Source organism: Pelmatolapia mariae, linkage group LG18 (assembly GCF_036321145.2).
Source record: "Pelmatolapia mariae isolate MD_Pm_ZW linkage group LG18, Pm_UMD_F_2, whole genome shotgun sequence".
Classification (NCBI taxonomy): domain Eukaryota; kingdom Metazoa; phylum Chordata; class Actinopteri; order Cichliformes; family Cichlidae; genus Pelmatolapia; species Pelmatolapia mariae.
In genome coordinates this window covers 13,716,635-13,733,610 of record NC_086243.1, presented here as the reverse complement: position 1 = coordinate 13,733,610, position 16,976 = coordinate 13,716,635, and the positions used below count along the sequence as shown (strand labels likewise).

General features: G+C 39.4%; 2 protein-coding genes across 2 annotated transcripts; one reads left to right on the top strand and one right to left on the bottom strand.

The window, feature by feature from the left end:
- Nucleotides 1–319: 319 nt before the first annotated feature.
- sugp1 (SURP and G patch domain containing 1) lies at nucleotides 320–7,876 on the bottom strand. Its single transcript, XM_063462420.1, has 14 exons — nucleotides 7,761–7,876; nucleotides 7,135–7,312; nucleotides 6,883–6,983; nucleotides 6,471–6,719; nucleotides 6,190–6,313; nucleotides 5,988–6,088; nucleotides 4,968–5,091; nucleotides 4,548–4,876; nucleotides 4,157–4,263; nucleotides 3,819–3,996; nucleotides 3,592–3,698; nucleotides 2,430–2,575; nucleotides 1,118–1,247; nucleotides 320–897 (listed from the first exon to the last, which is right to left on the bottom strand). Exons 1-14 carry the CDS (start codon nucleotides 7,777–7,779, stop codon nucleotides 871–873), a joined length of 1,920 nt encoding a protein of 639 aa, XP_063318490.1. The 5' UTR covers nucleotides 7,780–7,876; the 3' UTR covers nucleotides 320–870.
- Nucleotides 7,877–8,743: 867 nt separating this feature from the next.
- Nucleotides 8,744–16,081, top strand: LOC134616747 (E3 ubiquitin-protein ligase RNF126-like). Its single transcript, XM_063461732.1, has 9 exons — nucleotides 8,744–8,881; nucleotides 9,686–9,744; nucleotides 9,987–10,047; nucleotides 10,139–10,377; nucleotides 10,570–10,638; nucleotides 10,723–10,792; nucleotides 12,143–12,236; nucleotides 12,563–12,678; nucleotides 14,674–16,081. Exons 1-9 carry the CDS (start codon nucleotides 8,807–8,809, stop codon nucleotides 14,824–14,826), a joined length of 936 nt encoding a protein of 311 aa, XP_063317802.1. The 5' UTR covers nucleotides 8,744–8,806; the 3' UTR covers nucleotides 14,827–16,081.
- The last annotated feature ends 895 nt before the right edge of the window (nucleotides 16,082–16,976 follow it).

Genomic DNA, 16,976 nt, shown 5'->3' with positions numbered 1-16,976 from the left:
GGATTTCTGAGTTATATTTATCCTGTCTAAACCTCTCTGGGGAATGGCAAACTGAAGGTCTGGTTTCACTGATTTGTCACTCCTCACTACTGGCTGCTTGAGCCCGGTCAAGCCTGCTTAATGACTCACTGCTGTACAGAGCCATGGCAGAATGATTACCGATCAAACTATCAAATATGATTACACGACTGCCTACACTTGGCACACAGGTATGTCATAAACTGAAAGTAAGATACTCTTGGCCCCTGCATGTCCTCTAATAAATAGATTATAAACAAATAGGTATAAGTAGGTGAAAAGATAACTGCACATTTCAGGAAGTGGCTGTTTTATTGCAGAAACTGTAGCATATAGTGAAAATAATCAAAACTGTTACAGAACACAGTAAGCAAAATTATACAGAAAATTGTGTGCTAAAGCAGAAGTGAGTTTATTAGATGGTAAAGCAAAAAAATGTAATGAGTTTACTTATTATAGAAGTCGGGTGAGGACAGTATTTGTTACAATCTTAAATTGAAATATAACACAGATGATCAAATACGCGGGGGGCTAAGGATAAGCGGAAGCGAATCGATGGATGGATGATCAAATACTGAAAGACGGTGTGTAATTACACCAAACAAACTAAAGAATCTACAGATCTTTATTCCATTTTCAAACTTCGTCATCCTCTTGGGCACACACACACACACACACACACACACACACACACACACACACACACACACACACACACACACAGAGTATTTCAAAATTTCTACTGTGCAACAGTGTTCATTTTGTAATGAAGCAGAGCTGTGGCAACTGGGAAAAAAAAGCTTTTAAGTTACAATAAAGAAGAACAAGTATAAACATAAACAGCTGTCTACATTAGTAATATGGTCTCCGTGGATTATTCTGTAAGAAGACAAAAGAAAAAGCAGATTAAATTCAAGCACAACAAAGGACTGTGTGTGGCTGTGCAGCAGAAATCTTCTTTAAAAAGTCAACAGATCATAACACGGAAACAATGTGTAGCTTTCTTTATGCAAATCCAAATTATGTAAACAGTTTACATAAATTGGTGAAATTTTATAGATTACTTTTACAATGTTAGAAAACATAAAAGATATGTTACCAGTGGGTTGGGCCTGAAGCGGTAGGCGAGCATCATCCTCTTTCTAAAAGCGTCATATTCATCATCACCTTTTGTGAGCTCAGCTGGGCGGTCAATTCCAAATCCTGCTCCATTCATAGCCGTAGTTCCCCTGGAGTGAGACAGAGAGATCATAAAATAAGCCTTTTTTGTGTCTCTCTGATACGAGTGTTACAGTATCTAATAAAAACAACTGCTCTTCCAAATCAGAGGTGTAAATAATGAAAGTATTAATGAATGGCTACTGTGCACGTTGGCTCACTGTCAAACTCATGGCCTCCTGAGACAGCTGAATATAAACAGAGCCAGTGGTAATAATGGCTCTGTTTATATTCAGCTATTTATACCTAAATAGGTCTGCTAAGTCCTATTTAGGTATAAACGCCCACAAGATTTACAAGCACACACTGTAAACTGACTGCTAAGTAATACATTCCCGACACTGTCATTACCGGGTCATTTAACGACACCAAATTACACTTTTATATACTTACTGCACTAAATGTTGAACTAATAATTCCTGCAATTTATGTACCAAAGTACCCTGTGACTGAAGTAGTAAATCAGGTGTAGTTTACTTACACTCATCATGGGCATGAATTTCATGGTTATTTAGAATTTTTTCAACCGTTCATCTTCCAGGATGGAGTGATTGTACAGCATATATTACTCTCTATTGACTTAAATAACAAAACAAACAAAAAAACAAAACAAGAAATGGTGCACAAGTTGGAATCTTTTTATAACTGCCAAAACTCAAGAACTGGAAACTGCTGGAACACCAGTGTCACTGTCCACACTGAAGCGAGTTTTACATTGACATGGAGTGAGAGGGTACTAACCAATAAAGACGATCCTGCTCTAAAAACACCTTCAAGATTATCCAAACCAAATTTCCGTCAAAGCAGGTTAACATTAAGCCGATGGAATAGCCTTCCCAAAGCCCCGACCTCAACCTTATTGAAAATCTGTAGACTATGTTTAAAAGCTGGGTTGTGGTAGAAAACCAGGCAATTTAAATTAACTAGTTTGACAATACCAAAAGTGTCTGGTTGAGGTGCAACTTGATAAGAGACATTTAACCAAATATTACAATCAATCCATCCTGGAAAATTAACAGTTAAAAGAAATCATTTAAAGCCCCAATTTACCACGGCATTCATGCCCATGATTAGTATATGCAAACTTTTGCCCACAACTGTAAACACCAGAAATCCAACATGATAAAATTACTGCACTGAGTTCAGTTTAATTTAAATATTAGAAGGATGATATTATAAGTAGAAATGCTCACTTGTTGACAGGGGCCTTTATTCCTTGTCCTTCACTGCCGAGGCCTTCGCCTTCTTTCCAGCCCATCTTCATGAGCATTCGGAAACCGAGATTCTCCACCGTCAACTTAAACTCTTTGTATTCTGAGTAGTCAGGGTCCCGACCCTCCTGTGAATCCAGGAAAAAAAGTTGAGCATTCATAACAAACAGAAGCAGCATTGTGTTTTGATTCCACACATTATTTTTTATGACTGTGAGGAATCGTAATTCAGTGTTATTAGAAACACTCAAAAAAATCCTAAAGATGTCGCACAAACATGGAGCAAATGGGACATGGAAACAGCTAAAATAAAGCAACAATGTTTATCATCCTTGGGAAGTGCACATGTACAGAAACCGGGAGTGTATATAGTTGATTATTAGCTCTGCACAGTTAAGTCATAAGTGTCTTCTATTGTTTAGTTGTTTTAAATGTTGAGAACATTATAGATGATGTATCTCAATAACACTCAGCCTTCAGGCCTTCATCAAATACAGCCTGCAAAAACATGTGTACTATAATAAGCCAACAGTTATATTACATTTTCCTCAAAGACACTTGTCTGTGTTTATATGTGCTTAGACTCAAACTGTATGATGTTTGCCATTTAAAAAGCCACATCCTGGAGCTGACATTCTAACAACTTCCCATGCCTCTGGTAGACAAATTACATTCATAGTGTTCATTTTTTCAGCTTCGATACTTTTTGATGAGATAATAACAGTGCCAAATCACACAGATTTCTTTTTAAAGTAGCAATTATAGTCTGTTCCTAGGGGACTTTCAGAAAGGGACGAGGAATGTGCTGGGAAATGGGCAGTCTGGGTTCAACTGCTGAGGCATTTCAGAGAAACCTCAGCTCTACTAAAGATATGCATGCCTTTCTTGTGGAAAAGACACTAAAAATTATATATGTATATATATATATATATATATATATATATATATATATATATATATATATATATATATATATATATATATATATATATATATATATTTTTTTTTTATATATTAACTGATTTACAAGGGCCTACTTTTGCAATCCTTTCTTTTCCCCAGAAATAACATGCCTGATGCATTAAACAAATCCTGATATTTCCTTCCCAATTTGGGGAAGTGTTGAATTGAAATGAAAACTGACCTTTAGTGCCTTGAAAGTCTCCATAAACTTCTCCAGCTCCTCTGGGGGCAGGAAGTCACCAATAAAGTGCTTCCCTTTACCCATTTCTGTCAGAGATTCAGCCCATTCTGGAATAGACATTTACATTTTTTTTTTTTTAAATCAGAAAGGATCACATACTAAGTCTTCAAAAGCCTATAGAGGTAAAGTGTATACGAATGATTTTCCAGGCTGCTGGTAAAACTCACCGCGAGTCTTCTCCATTTCCATCTTTCGGAGCCGATGTTCCCAGGTCCCCGCTTGCTGGTCCACCTCTTCATCGCTGTCATACTCGTGCTGATGCTCTCTTATGGCCTTCTCCCACATCGCCTGCATGTCTGCCATCGCACGCTTGTGCTTCATGATCATGTCATACATCTCTTGCATCTGCAAAAAAACAAACAAAAAAAAAAACCAACAACGAATGCTCAGTTAGCAACACGTACGTTGTTAAGAACTTCCAGGAAATTATAATCTTGTATGATTTGAAAGAAACTTAAAAGACTAAAGCAACAACACTATGTATTCTTTTTTAATACTTCCATACCTCTTGTTGTTCTTTCAATTGTCTCTTCTGGTCCTCAGACAATTCTGTCACTCCAACCAGACCAAGAGGTTTCCCTTTTTTATAACCCAGACCTCTCAGCTCCTGGGCTAAAACGGGGAATATCCATTAGTATGTATACTGCTAGCAATCTCAATTTCTCATTAATCGTCAAACTATCTTGCTGGGCTCAATGTTCAGATGACTTCTTGAAATATGGCTATGAGCATTAGCATGCATAAGTTGGAAAATATTTAACATTTGTTGTCAGCTGCAAAACACATAATACCGTCTTCCGAAAGAATTGCACAAGAAAAAGGTTTGGGGTTAAATTAATATTCATCCCCTACAAATAAACACATGAGCAGTACTTCCACATTTGTAGAGTAAATACCAGAAAGTGATGGTGCGTTAGGGTCTGGAAGACTGTTCTCATGAGGAACAACAATGAGAGGAATAGGCAGGTCAACTTTGTCATCTTCAGACCCCCATCTGCTCTTCCTCTTTCGTTTCACAGGTGGGGTTTCTGACTCCTTAAAGTTAAGTGCAGATGGTTGGCTCTGCTGCGGAGAGATTTCTGGTACTGGAAAAGCAGCTGGTGGCTTAACAGCTGTCCTGGAATCTCCTGTTAAATCTGCAGAGTTCTGAGAGTTTGCAGCACGATACTCCTTTACTTTCTCTTTGTAGAAACGGTGGGCTGGACTTTGTTCATCATATAAAAAACTGAAGGACAGAAGATTCATACAGTTCAGACGAACTATCAAAAAAGAAAATGTGAGACATGCAGGACACAGGAACAGATATGGCCACTTACCTGAAGGCTGGGTTGTCTCGGTTGCGCTCAGCAGCGATGGCTTCCACCTCTGGGCCACCCTCCGCCACAAACTTGGCCAGCTTCTCAGCCACCTGCTGGGTTTCCGCGTCCACTGGGGGGGAGACTTTAAGCAGCCTATTAGTACTGGGAGTCAATTCACACTCTACTACTGTACCGTACTCAACTGGCCCTCATACACCACCACTCTAGAGCCAATAGGGGATAAGAAAAGGAAAAGGGAAGGAGGAGCAAGGGGGACAGGGGTGGTGAATGGGGAACTGTATGGATTTGAGGCTTTTACTGTAACAAATGAAGAATGAAGCCCTGAGAGACTCCAACAACATACAGTATGACTATAATTTAAAACTTACATCTGCATTCATTATACTGTTCAAGTCAAAGTCTAATACTGTATTTATTAAAGACTTATCCAAAAATAAATCAGCACAGTCATTGTGCCAGAAAACAGATTGAGAGTCTGAAAGCAAAATCTGCAACATATTAAGCACAGTTAAAAGCAAAGGCCAGCTGTGATGTGTTGGCTTGAAGTTGGAAAAAGACCCAATCAGAAGCAGAAAGTGGGTGTTGAAAAGTGCCGATCCAGATCAGAACTTTAAAATACATGAATGGTTCAGCTGCTTTCTAAATATCTCAGTTTTAGATATGCTACGAGTAGACACAGTAAAATTTACACATATAAAATGGAAAAAATATTGGTGTAGATGGTAAGCTGCACTAACACTACTGAGAAATGTGAGCCTTCTGCTATGCAGTTTTCAAAACTGATCAAGTTATGATGAACTCGGTTGCAATAGTACATAGTTACAGGCTTCTGTGGTCACTATATTAGCCATCACTATCAAGCTCTGAGTATCTCAGTAGTAAGATTATAATACCTGAAAATTGTAAGTGTATCTGAGAATGCGGTATTGGCATGCATTCCTGTGCAGTAACTCTTGAGAGGAAAGATTAAAGAAAAGGAGCAGAAAAGGAAGTGTGTGAAGTAAAAAGGCCATTTACCATTATCTGAGAGTTTCTCTGGTCTTTGCAAATCCTTTTTCAATTCTGCAATCTTTTTCTTGTAGTAGAGATATTCCACACTGCTCTTATCATACAAAAAACTAAAAGGCAAGGACAAAAATTGTAAACAGATACGTCTGGAAAAAACTTTCAGAGTAAAATAAGTCTTACTAAGTTAAGCGACAATGTCCTTCAAACTTACGAGAAAACAGGATTGTCCTTGTAGTCTTCCTTGGCCTTCTTCTCCAACTCAGGTCCCCCCTCGGCCACAAAAGAAGCCATCTTGTCGATAATGAGTCTGGTGTCTGAATCCTCTGGGGGAGAGACTTTAAGCACGCTATGAGTACATTTACTCAAAGGGCACAAATGACAAAATGCCAGTCACAAGGCAACTGTTCCACTGGAGTACGCAGAGGATGCACTGAAATGTCCAAGCCATGGAGGTGTCCCCTGACACAATGAAAAACACAGGCCAGGAATTACCTTTCATCTCTAAGAATTTGGAGTAATCGGCCTCTTCTTCCTCATCTTCACCATCTGGAGAGCAAAAGACACTTGGCCTCTGGCTGAGAATAGGATTCTTCTTGGACTGTGAGAAGCTCTTGAACTGATTTAGCATGCTGCTGACTCCAAGGCCAGGTCGCTGGCCAACGAAAATGCTCTTTTTCTGTAGCGCATTTCCTCCTGGTGATAAAATTGGGGTTGATGGGGTCTTGGCATCATTGATGGAACCTAGAAAGAAAAGGAGACACTTCAGGAAAACCCTTCTACTAAATTCTATTATATTTAGATTCTAATTAATTAGGTTATGCATACTAATGCAAACTGTCCCATCTAAAGCTCTGCTAAATTTCATTCAATATTTTGAGTAAGTTGTGCAGAATCGGGTACTAACCAGACACATGTGCCTTTTCCTTCTGCATCTTCATGAACTGCTGTAAGAAGCTCCCATCATTTGCGAACTTATTTGTGGAAGCCCCTTGGACACTGGTAGAACTACAGGGATAAAAGTGTAAAAAGGTATTTTTAAAAATATGTTTTCAAGTCTAAGGTCACTGCTGGCATCACAGAAAACATTCACGTGTACAAGTATCAGATTGTTGGTATTCAAACTGAATGTGGGCCATAATAGGATGTGTATAATTACCTTTCAGACAGAGGCTTGCTAGTGGTTTGAACATTCATTTTTGCTTGCTCTGCCATTCTTTCTTCGATCTCTTTTTTCTTCTGAGCTATCAGTTTTTCTTGACGGAGAATAGTCATGTTCATTTTGCTTTTCTGTGGTTGGATGGGTCTGGACTTCCACCCTCCTCCTCCTCCTCGACCTCAAATACATGACAAAATACAATGTATGTGACAACAAACCTAAACCTCTAACAAAAGATAGAGCCACCCTCTGAAACAACTAGCATATCAGGAAATCTGACACTTATTTTATAAACTGGCGAAGACTAGTGCTAGCCTTTTTTAAAAACACTTATTCGAGCAACAAAACAATTTTCAGTAGCTATGTGACGAACTCTGAACTGGGTTAAAGAGGCAGTTGTGTCTTTAAATATGATTGTTAAAGACTGCAGTTAAAAGTGTGTATTTATTGAACTGTATTAATCTTATTCAAAACCTGACCCAGCTAACCCAACAGCTAGTTAACTTAGCTGGCGTTGTACACTGGTTCAAACAAGCTAAATTAGCTTGTGAGATTTAACGGATAAACTATCGACCTTAAAGTGCAGTTTGCACGTATTTGGTGTAAATCTCACTGTAAAGGTTTACCTGCATCGCCAGACTCCATGGTCGCAGCAGGAAGAAAAATGCACTTCTAAAAAAGACGAGCAGGGACGACAAAAAAGGCCTGCAGTAGTTATGGTAGAAGCGGGGCGACTTCAGGCTGAATTTCCCCACAAAACTTCCGCTTTCCACTCACCAGAATAAAAGCATAATTTTTACCTCGGGTCTTAACATTTGCTTTACAGTCTATGTAGTAAATAGGTATATAATAATTAAATAAAACCATGCTTTCTTAAATTCCGAATCTTAAACAATGTATATAATTATCCTTCATCTTCAAACCCCTAAAGGAAAACAGACAAAGAAATAAACAAACAACAACAACAACAACAACAAAACAACCTGTGGTAAGATTTTTTTTCTTCATATCTCCCAGCCCTATTGAAATTGTTTGGACTTGTAAAGAGGAGGGCTAATGAATATATTGTTACCACAAGCTCTGACTATTGAGCTGTCAGGCAGGAAGAAGATGGATGCAGTGAAGGAGGACATGCCGAGGATTCGTGTGACAGAGGAGTAGGCAGTAGTCGAAAGAAGAATAAAAATACAGTAATTATAGTGCAATACTTTAATCATTTATTAATTGTTATCAATCAGCTTCTTTTCAGGTTCATTTTTATTGTTTAAAAAGGGTTAGTTCACTTTCTTCTTTGCCTTCTTCCTCGTATTATTATAAAAATGATCAGGTTTAAAAAGTTCTAAAAAGGTATTACAATATACAGATAGACAAAACACTTTGTCTTACAGCCATACCAGGGTAGGTCAAAAATGTACCAATAGGGCCTCCTCAAATTTGACAAAACTGACAAAAAATAAAACTAAAGACTTGCTTCTATATTATATATTCGTTTAGTTCATTTTATGATAAGATAGAAGAACAGAAATTATAATTTGGAGGTAAATACACCGGAAGTCATTTCCTGCCTGTCGTGTCAGGTGCGGGTTAGTTTCCGTTTCCTGTTGCAAGAGCCGTTGCTGTTGTCCCTTGTTGCTACCCGTCCGTACTGTGCGAACTGCTCTCCTGCTCAGAAATGGCTGAAGCTCCCCCACGGCCCTGCCGGTTTTTTTGTCACCGGTGTTCAGCAGAGATTAGTCCGCGTTTACCGGTAAGGGTCGTATAGACACCTTTTGTCCGCGTAAAGGATGATGAGTAATATCCGACCTAGTCTTTTTTTTATGTGCGTGTGGCACTCAGAGAGTCTCTCGACTCATTTGCTGCTGTTTAGCTGCGCTAGTTCGGCTAGCCCTGTAGTAAAGGACGGGGTGGTAGTCAGGTGTCACTAATCAGGCTGGCGGATACGCTCGGGTTGAGATGTCATGTTTTACCGTTATTATATCGAACGTCACTAAATGACAACCAGGTAGAGCTGACGTTAAGGGCTTGACAAGTTCAGCCGCGGTAGCCTTTTGACGTTAACGGGCAAGCTAACGGAAGACCGCGGGCTCACTTTCGATTTAGGGGACTTGTTCGTTTTTTTACTCAGGAGACACCGCTTAGCGGGGAATGCTTTCCAATAAAGACTGTTGTTGGCTGATTGTAGTTGTTAAATCATTACAAAGTCACTCTCTGTCGGCTCTGCTGTTGTGGCACCAACCAACCTCCCAGCACTTTGTTGTCAAAGCCTTTCACATGAAGCTTCTTGAATGTTACAGTAACAGTTTCTCTTTAGTCAGTCTGCTGCTCAGCTGTGTGACACAGTGCCCTTTAAATGTAGGAAACTTCTGAAGCCCTGCTCAATAAAGTTGCACTCCATAAACGCTCCTAAAGACAATTAATATATATATATATATATATATATATATATGTGTGTGTGTGTTATGGGTTGCAGAAGTATATAATGTTGGCGTTTGACCTAATAAAGAGACAACTGTGTTTGTGTCAGGGATTCAAATGTACTTTTTCATTGTAGGACTACACGTGTCCACGCTGTGAATCTGGTTTTATTGAGGAACTGCCTGAAGAAAGAAGGTAAGGAGGATCAATCTGAAGAAGTCCACTGAAACAAAGTTTAGCTCTTCATCACACTCTCTTTGAACATTTAGTCAATGCATCAGAACATCAGTGCAAAATATGAGCCACCAGTAAATCTTGACCATAGGCAGAAGAGACTTGTGTACTGATTCTCCGGTGATAAATCGGTGTATCGCTACTTAGTTTAATATTTCAGTACATTTCTGCCTCTTAATGTTTCACTTTCTGTGTTTATGCAGTGCTGAAAATGGGTCTGCCTCTACTTCCTCTTCCAGTGATCAGTTCCGCCCAGTCTTGGAGGTCAGTGTGACGTGATAAATCAGCTGGTCCTGAAAAACAGTTTTTAACACCCTACACTATATTTTGACATTGTCTCTGTCTCTACCACTAGAACATGGATCACCAGCACTTATTCACATTTCCCCCGGGTTATGGTCCGTTCGCCCTTGGGATTTTTGATGAAAACTTTGACCTTCGGTTGCGGCTACCCACAGAGGACAACCGAGAGACGGAAAACAGGAGAGAGCGGGAAATGGCATCGCGGCAAAGATACGGTGCACGGCAACCACGGGGTCGGCATGTTCCTCGGCGACAGGGTACGCGACACGAAGGAGTGCCCACATTAGAGGGGTGAGACATTTTCAGCAGTAGAGCGTGACTGAGAAGAAGTGACAGGGGAAACAGCTTGGCTTGTTACTGTGTTATGTGCAAATATTATGTCACATGTTATGGTAACAGTATTAATCCCACTGTTTCTCAGTTTGAACCCTGTTGCTTGTTGTAAGTAGTTTGTTTTTGTGATGTTTCTTTTTTCCTGACTAGAATTATCCAGCAGCTAGTAAATGGAATTATAGCACCTACAGCCATGCCAAATATTGGGATGGGACCTTGGTAAGTTTAAGAATGTATGATAGACACATTGCTTACTTATTTCAGGAGACTTTTTACTTTGTTAACATCCTTCTTAATTTGCAGGGGTATGCTACATTCCAATCCAATGGACTATGCCTGGGGTGCCAATGGGCTCGATGCTATCATTACGCAGGTATGTACAATGTTTTTCTTTCACATGAAAATAGAGATAAACTGAAAAAGAATTTTATACTTGGCTTTCGAGTCCAACAAATCTATTCAACAGAGTTGCAGGAATACTATGATCTAGTGAATACAAGACCTGGGCCCTGGATTTCAGAGCGGGGTCATTTTAGCAAGTTTAGCACTTAAAAATACACTGAAACAATCTAAAAGTGTTGAGCACAACATTTGGAACCTCCCTCTGGTGTTTCAGGAAGTCTCACTAACGTACACAGAGAGGCTTCAGAGATTTGACCTTGAAGGCTTTCAAGTTTAGATCACTAGCTAAAATGTAAATCTGCATCAGCTGATGAGAATAAATTAAAACAAACAAACAAACAAACAAAAATTACACTGTGGGAGATGGGAGGGGGGGCTGACTAAAACAAAGAACGAGGACCTAGGAGGGAAAAAAACTCCCAGCATTTTTTTTTTCTATCGGCTGGCACTGGATATGAAACATCAGGACATAACTGCATGGTAATTAACACGTAACACACCAGCATGACCCTAAATGTCTTTGCAGAAGTCCAAATCAGACATTATTGTAATGTTATTAAGGTGAAGTCCAAAGACAAAGCTCTAGGCTAACTGGCTCAGAATGTATCTGTGACTTGAACATAATTTAGTGAAATGTGCAGCTTGTTTTTTAATTCATGGTGTTTAATGTGACAGAGGACAGGATAAGAACACAGAGGCGCATGGAGGCAAAATAAAAGAGCCACCACAACAAACACAGAAATAGTAGAAATTACACCAGTGTTGTAGCTTAAGGAAATGGCAAAGCACAATGCAGGCCTGAAGTTAAGGTCACAAGCAGTATCCCCCTGGAATTGTATAAAACCGTCAGTCTAAAGGAGCATCTTCTTCTGCAGCCCAGCATCACTTCTAACCTTCCTGCAACTTTCACATCCAGGTCACGTTCCTGACCTGATATGCTGCCTTCAGGCATGGACACTTTGGACTCATTCACTGAAACTTGCGGTTTGGTCCCTGGGTCATAGCTTTCATTGACCTGGTTCCCATCAATATTAATGATCCTCAACATGAGGGTCTGGTCAGAACAGGAATTTCAGGGTTCACTCTAAAAATAGCAGCGACAGTGGGAGTGGATTTGAAAAAAAAGGAGAAGGTCCAAATTAAAAATTTTCTTTTTTTGTGTCTAGAGTCAAAGAATGCACGTTTGCAACTGCCTAATGAAGCACTGATGATCAGGCATATAGAAATATGAAGAGAAGTTTCCTTTGATTTGATCAGCCTTGTTGTCATTCTGATTTGGTCACAGCTGGTCATTGTGAGCCTGTCTGTTTTTCATTTGTAGTTATTAAACCAGTTTGAAAACACGGGTCCCCCTCCTGCAGACAGAGAGAGGATAAAGAATTTACCCACGATTTCCATTACAGAGGAGCACGTCAGTAAGTCCTCTTCTCATTTTCAGCGTGGTTCTTTGTACATTTCACTGCAACCTGCTCAGCTATGCACTCTACTTAAAAATAAATAAAACATCTGTGTAGACATTTCTACTGATTCAACAACAGTATGTGTTTTTTTTTGTTTTTGTTTTTTAATAATGAGAAAACAGCCCTTGAAAAATGTATTTTTTTGGGACATTTGGCTTTCAGTCACAATTGCTCAACACTACCTAAACTCAAATAAACTATATCAGCGTGATCTCAGTTCTCCGTGGGGCTGATGTGTGTGTGAGCACAGACAGATGGTGTGTCGTTTTCTGTTTGCACAGGTGCTGGTTTAGAGTGTCCCGTGTGCAAAGAAGACTACAGTGTTGACGAGAGTGTTAGGCAGCTACCCTGCAATCATTTGTTTCACAATGACTGTATAGTACCGTGGCTGGAACAGGTATGTATATTTAATGGATGATGCAAACAGAACTATAGAGCTGATTGAAACATTAATTGTGTTATTTCATTGATATCAACCACTTACATATGAAGCCAGGTTTGTTTTGGATCACTTGATTCTTATATAACCTATGTACTTCATAAACTACTAATGTGGTTGCAGCGGATGGCTGCCCCTCCCCGAATCTGGTTCTGCTGAAAGGTTTTCTTCCTGTTAAATGGGAGTTTTTCCCTCCCAGTGTTGCCAAGTTCTTGCTCATAATGGGTTGTGCGATAGTTGGGTTTTTTTCTAATCTTCTAGATTATTTTCCTTAAAGTATAAGTGCCTTTAGGTGAGTGCTGTTATGAATTGATACTATATAAATACAATTAAAATGTTTCTGATGATACTGTAAACAAGTTAGCTGCTAAATCATAGCTTTACAGTTTTAATAAAGACTTTCAAAAGTTGCAGGCCATATTATAAATGGGTTGCATTTTTTTCCTTGGTGCATATCATATGTCTCTTCTGATACTTTCAGTAATCTTCCAGGAATTTGCTGACATTTGTGAGCCAATCTTCAACCTGGAAAGATTTTTTTTCAAAAGCTCTGTTTTGCTAAAAGGCCAAAACAGAAAAAGCAGTGTTTACCAAAGTACCTGTGTATAAGTGGGCACGGCTTACAAAACCAGTCGGATGCAGGCTGCACTGTCTTATTTAAGAGCTGTCATTCATCCTGCCATTGTGTTGATGTCAGATGTTTTCTGGTTGGTGGGGGTTATTTAGTTTTATTTTGCTCTAACATGAGTAGCTTATGATGTGTGAGTCCTGAAGAAATCACCTTGTCACTGAAGCTGTGGCTAGAGGCAGTTGAATTACATTGTTTACAGAAATATGTAAAATTGAATTGACAATAACAAATTCCAACACTAACTCTTTGGTTGCACTGGACACGGAGGGTTTTCAGACTGTTTGCGGTGATTTTCTCTCTTTTTACTGGCTACATGCAGTGCTTGTTCAATTCAGTTTTATTTATACAGTGCCAAATCACAACAACGTTCACCTCAAGGTGCTTTATATTGTAAGGTTGACACTACAATAATACATATAGAGAAAAACCCAACAATCATTTGACCCCCTATGAGCAAGCACTTTGGCGACAGTGGGAAGGAAAAACTCCCTTTTAACAAGAAGAAAGCTCCAGCAGAACCAGGCTCAGGGAGGGGCAGCCATCTGCTGCGACCGGTTGGGGTGAGAGAAGGAAGACAGGATGAAAGACATGATGTGGAAGAGAGACAGAGATTAATAACAAGTACGATTCAGTGCAGAGAGGTCTATTTACACATAGTGAGTTAGAAAGATGACTGAAGAATAAATACTCAGTGCATCATGCGGATTTCCCCAGCAGCCTATTGCAGCATAACTAAGGGAGGATTCAGGGTCACCTGATCCAGCCCTAACTATATGCTTTAGCAAAAAGGAAAGTTTTAAGTCTAATCTTAAAAGTAGAGATAGTGTCTGTTTCCCGAATCCAAACTGGAAGGTGGTTCCATAGAAGAGGGGCCTAAAAACTGAAGGCTCTCTTTTGCATGTTCAGGGTAGGGCAGTTTGACTGAGTTTATGGGATGGCCAGACTACACTGGCTAAATAAATGTTGGCATCAAAGGTCATTTATGTAGTTAAAAAAAGATTTCCCAACCCAATAGCGTCATCTATTTTTACGTTTGTGGAGTGGCTCTTTGTGGCGCACTCAGTTTACTCATTGCTGTCACGCCTAATGTAGGCATTTTCATTGATTACAGTGGAAGCATACACCCAGTGAAGAGTCTGCATTATGTCTACAGAGTAGCCACAAGGCTGTTGTCTGGAACCAGGCTTTTCTTCAGTTGTTTAAATGTTCTATTCAATTGTCCATTTTACTGAATTATTAAGATTGTGGGTGGGAATAAAACTGCTGTGTTCATGTATTGAAGCTGATCACAGTGATAACTTCCTTTTCCCCGTCTCTTACAGCATGATACGTGTCCTGTGTGCAGGAAGAGTCTTAGTGGACAAAACACAGCCACAGACCCGCCGGGGTTATCGAGAATGAACTTCTCCCCCTCTTCCTCCTCCTCTTCCTCCCCAAGCTCACCTAGCAATGAAAATGCTGCCAGCAACTCCTAGATTTTCACTGTTTCACAAGAGAAAACATGACACCCTTAGACCCAGCAGCTCCTCTCTGCAGCTGAAACCAGGACATTTTTCTGTCTCAGGTGAACGGGACAGTGAGACGAGGTGAACTCAAATTTTAGGATTTTTTTTTTGTTTTGTTGTTTTTCCTCCCTCCTTCTGTGCTGAACGGATATTGGGACCAGCTCCCGCTGCTACTGTTACAGAGTGTTTGAGGAGGTGGGACTCAGAAAAGATGGAGAATATGATGAAGATAATAATAACAGTCCACTTATGAGTGGGATTCTTACAAGACCCGGAGCAGAATTGAAACCAGATTGGACTGCTTTTTGATGAAAACATGTCCTTGCGGCAGTGCTTGGACACATTTTATATTTAAAAGACAAGATGCTCTTTTTTTTAAAAACATTGCCTGTGGTGGTGGAGTCCGTAGATGTGTAGATAGAGAATTCCTTTTTGAACTGCGAACCACTGTACAGCGAATGGATCAAACTAAGACCTTGCGGGAAGGAGACTGAGAGTGTGCATCTGATTTTTATTTATTTGCACAGTTTTTGTTTTGTTTCTTTAGTTTTTTTTGGGGCACAAAATCTCATGTTGGGATGTGAATTTGAGTCAACTACTGAACAAAAACAAGCAACATTTCAACCTTTTGCATTGAATAAATCTTTGAAGATGTGTTTTTCCTTTTTATTAATTTATTTTTTTTAGAGTTTGATTCAGTGTATTTGGTGCATCTTGGTAAGTTGAACATTGTTACAACTTAGGAGGGGATATGTAGTGAAAATGTTCACAACTGTGTGTTTATTGGACCCCTGCAAAGTAAAAAAAGAAAAAAAGAAAAGGCAAACAGGCATGGGATCATCTTACCTCTGTGGAACTGGCCAAATGTGTTTCATGAAAATAAGTGTTTATTATTTTATTTACTGAATTTTTGTACAGTCACAATAAAGTGATTAAAAACAAATTTAAAGGTTTTTGCTGACGTTGTAAAGAAATATGAGAGCTGACAAAGTTACTCTGAGGTTCAACTATACAGTATACGTTAAACTATAGATTTAGGGGAAAAAAGGATGTTAAAAAAATGTAAATTCCCTCATTCCCTTTTTCAGGATGAAGTGTTTTGAGGTATGATTTCTTTAATGGGTCATAACAAATGTTAATGTGTTTTCTCACCATGTGAGATTTGAAACTTTTGGATAAAACAATGTCTTACATATGTCTTGAAACTTTTTTTTGATCATGTAGTAAAGTGATGGTTGTAAATCAGCGTCTTGTTTGCTGCAGCAATGCTCGTTTTCAGCCACGTCCAGTATCTGACCTTATATGTGATTGTTATACAACACTGAATCAGTGTAGATGATGTGTGGCTTAATAGAAACTGATCAGTGGCTTAAAAAAACAAAAACTTGATATGATGATGCAACAAATTTTAAACTATAATATTTCACTCTGTATTACAGCACAAGTCAAAGCCTTTCAGTTATGATAAACAACCAAAGGACACTTTATAAGGTACACCTTCTTAGGGCTGCCTTAATTATTTGTGGCACAGATTGTAGAAGGTGCTGGAAGTGGTCCTCAGATTTTGGTCCATACTGACATGATAGCGTCATGCAGCTGCTCCAGGTTTGTCAACTGTGAATCTCACGGGCGCTCTATAGGACTGAGATCTGGTGACTGTGGAGGAGTAGTGTGGACTCGGTTCATGTTCAAGAATCCAGTTTGAGATGATATGAGTTTTGTGACATGGTGCGTTGTCCTGCTGGAAGCAGCCATCAAAAGATGGTACGCTGGTGATAAAGGAAAGGACATGGTCAGCAACAATATTCTGTTTTTTTAAAAAAAGAAGCCCTTTTGGTACAGGGGGTCCAGATTGTTCCAAGTAAATATCCCCCACAGCAGACTGAAGCAGAATGAATCCATGATTTCATGTTGTTTTCACCAAATTCTGACTAATATCTGGATGTTGCAGCAGAAATCGAGATTCGGCAGACCAGGAATCACTTTGTCAATCTTCATTTTACCAATTTTGTTGAGCATATGTGAATTTTAGCTTCCTCCTCTTAGCTCACAGGAGTGACACCCAGTGTGGTCTTCTGTGGCTGTAGCCTTTCTGTCTCAAGGTTTGACGTGTGTTCAGA

Excerpts from the sequence above, each read along its gene's own strand:
- sugp1 (XM_063462420.1), bottom strand. Across the intron at positions 6,720-6,882 it reads GGAAAAGGCACATGTGTCTG|GTTCCATCAATGATGCCAAG; the intron begins GTTAGTACCCGA and ends TTTTCTTTCTAG. Across the intron at positions 6,089-6,189 it reads AAGGACAATCCTGTTTTCTC|TTTTTTGTATGATAAGAGCA; the intron begins GTAAGTTTGAAG and ends CTTGCCTTTTAG.
- LOC134616747 (XM_063461732.1), top strand. The coding sequence starts at position 8,807 with ATGGCTGAAGCTCCCCCACGGCCCTGCCGGTTTTTTTGTCACCGGTGT. Across the intron at positions 10,378-10,569 it reads GGAGTGCCCACATTAGAGGG|AATTATCCAGCAGCTAGTAA; the intron begins GTGAGACATTTT and ends TTTCCTGACTAG. Across the intron at positions 12,679-14,673 it reads TAGTACCGTGGCTGGAACAG|CATGATACGTGTCCTGTGTG; the intron begins GTATGTATATTT and ends CGTCTCTTACAG.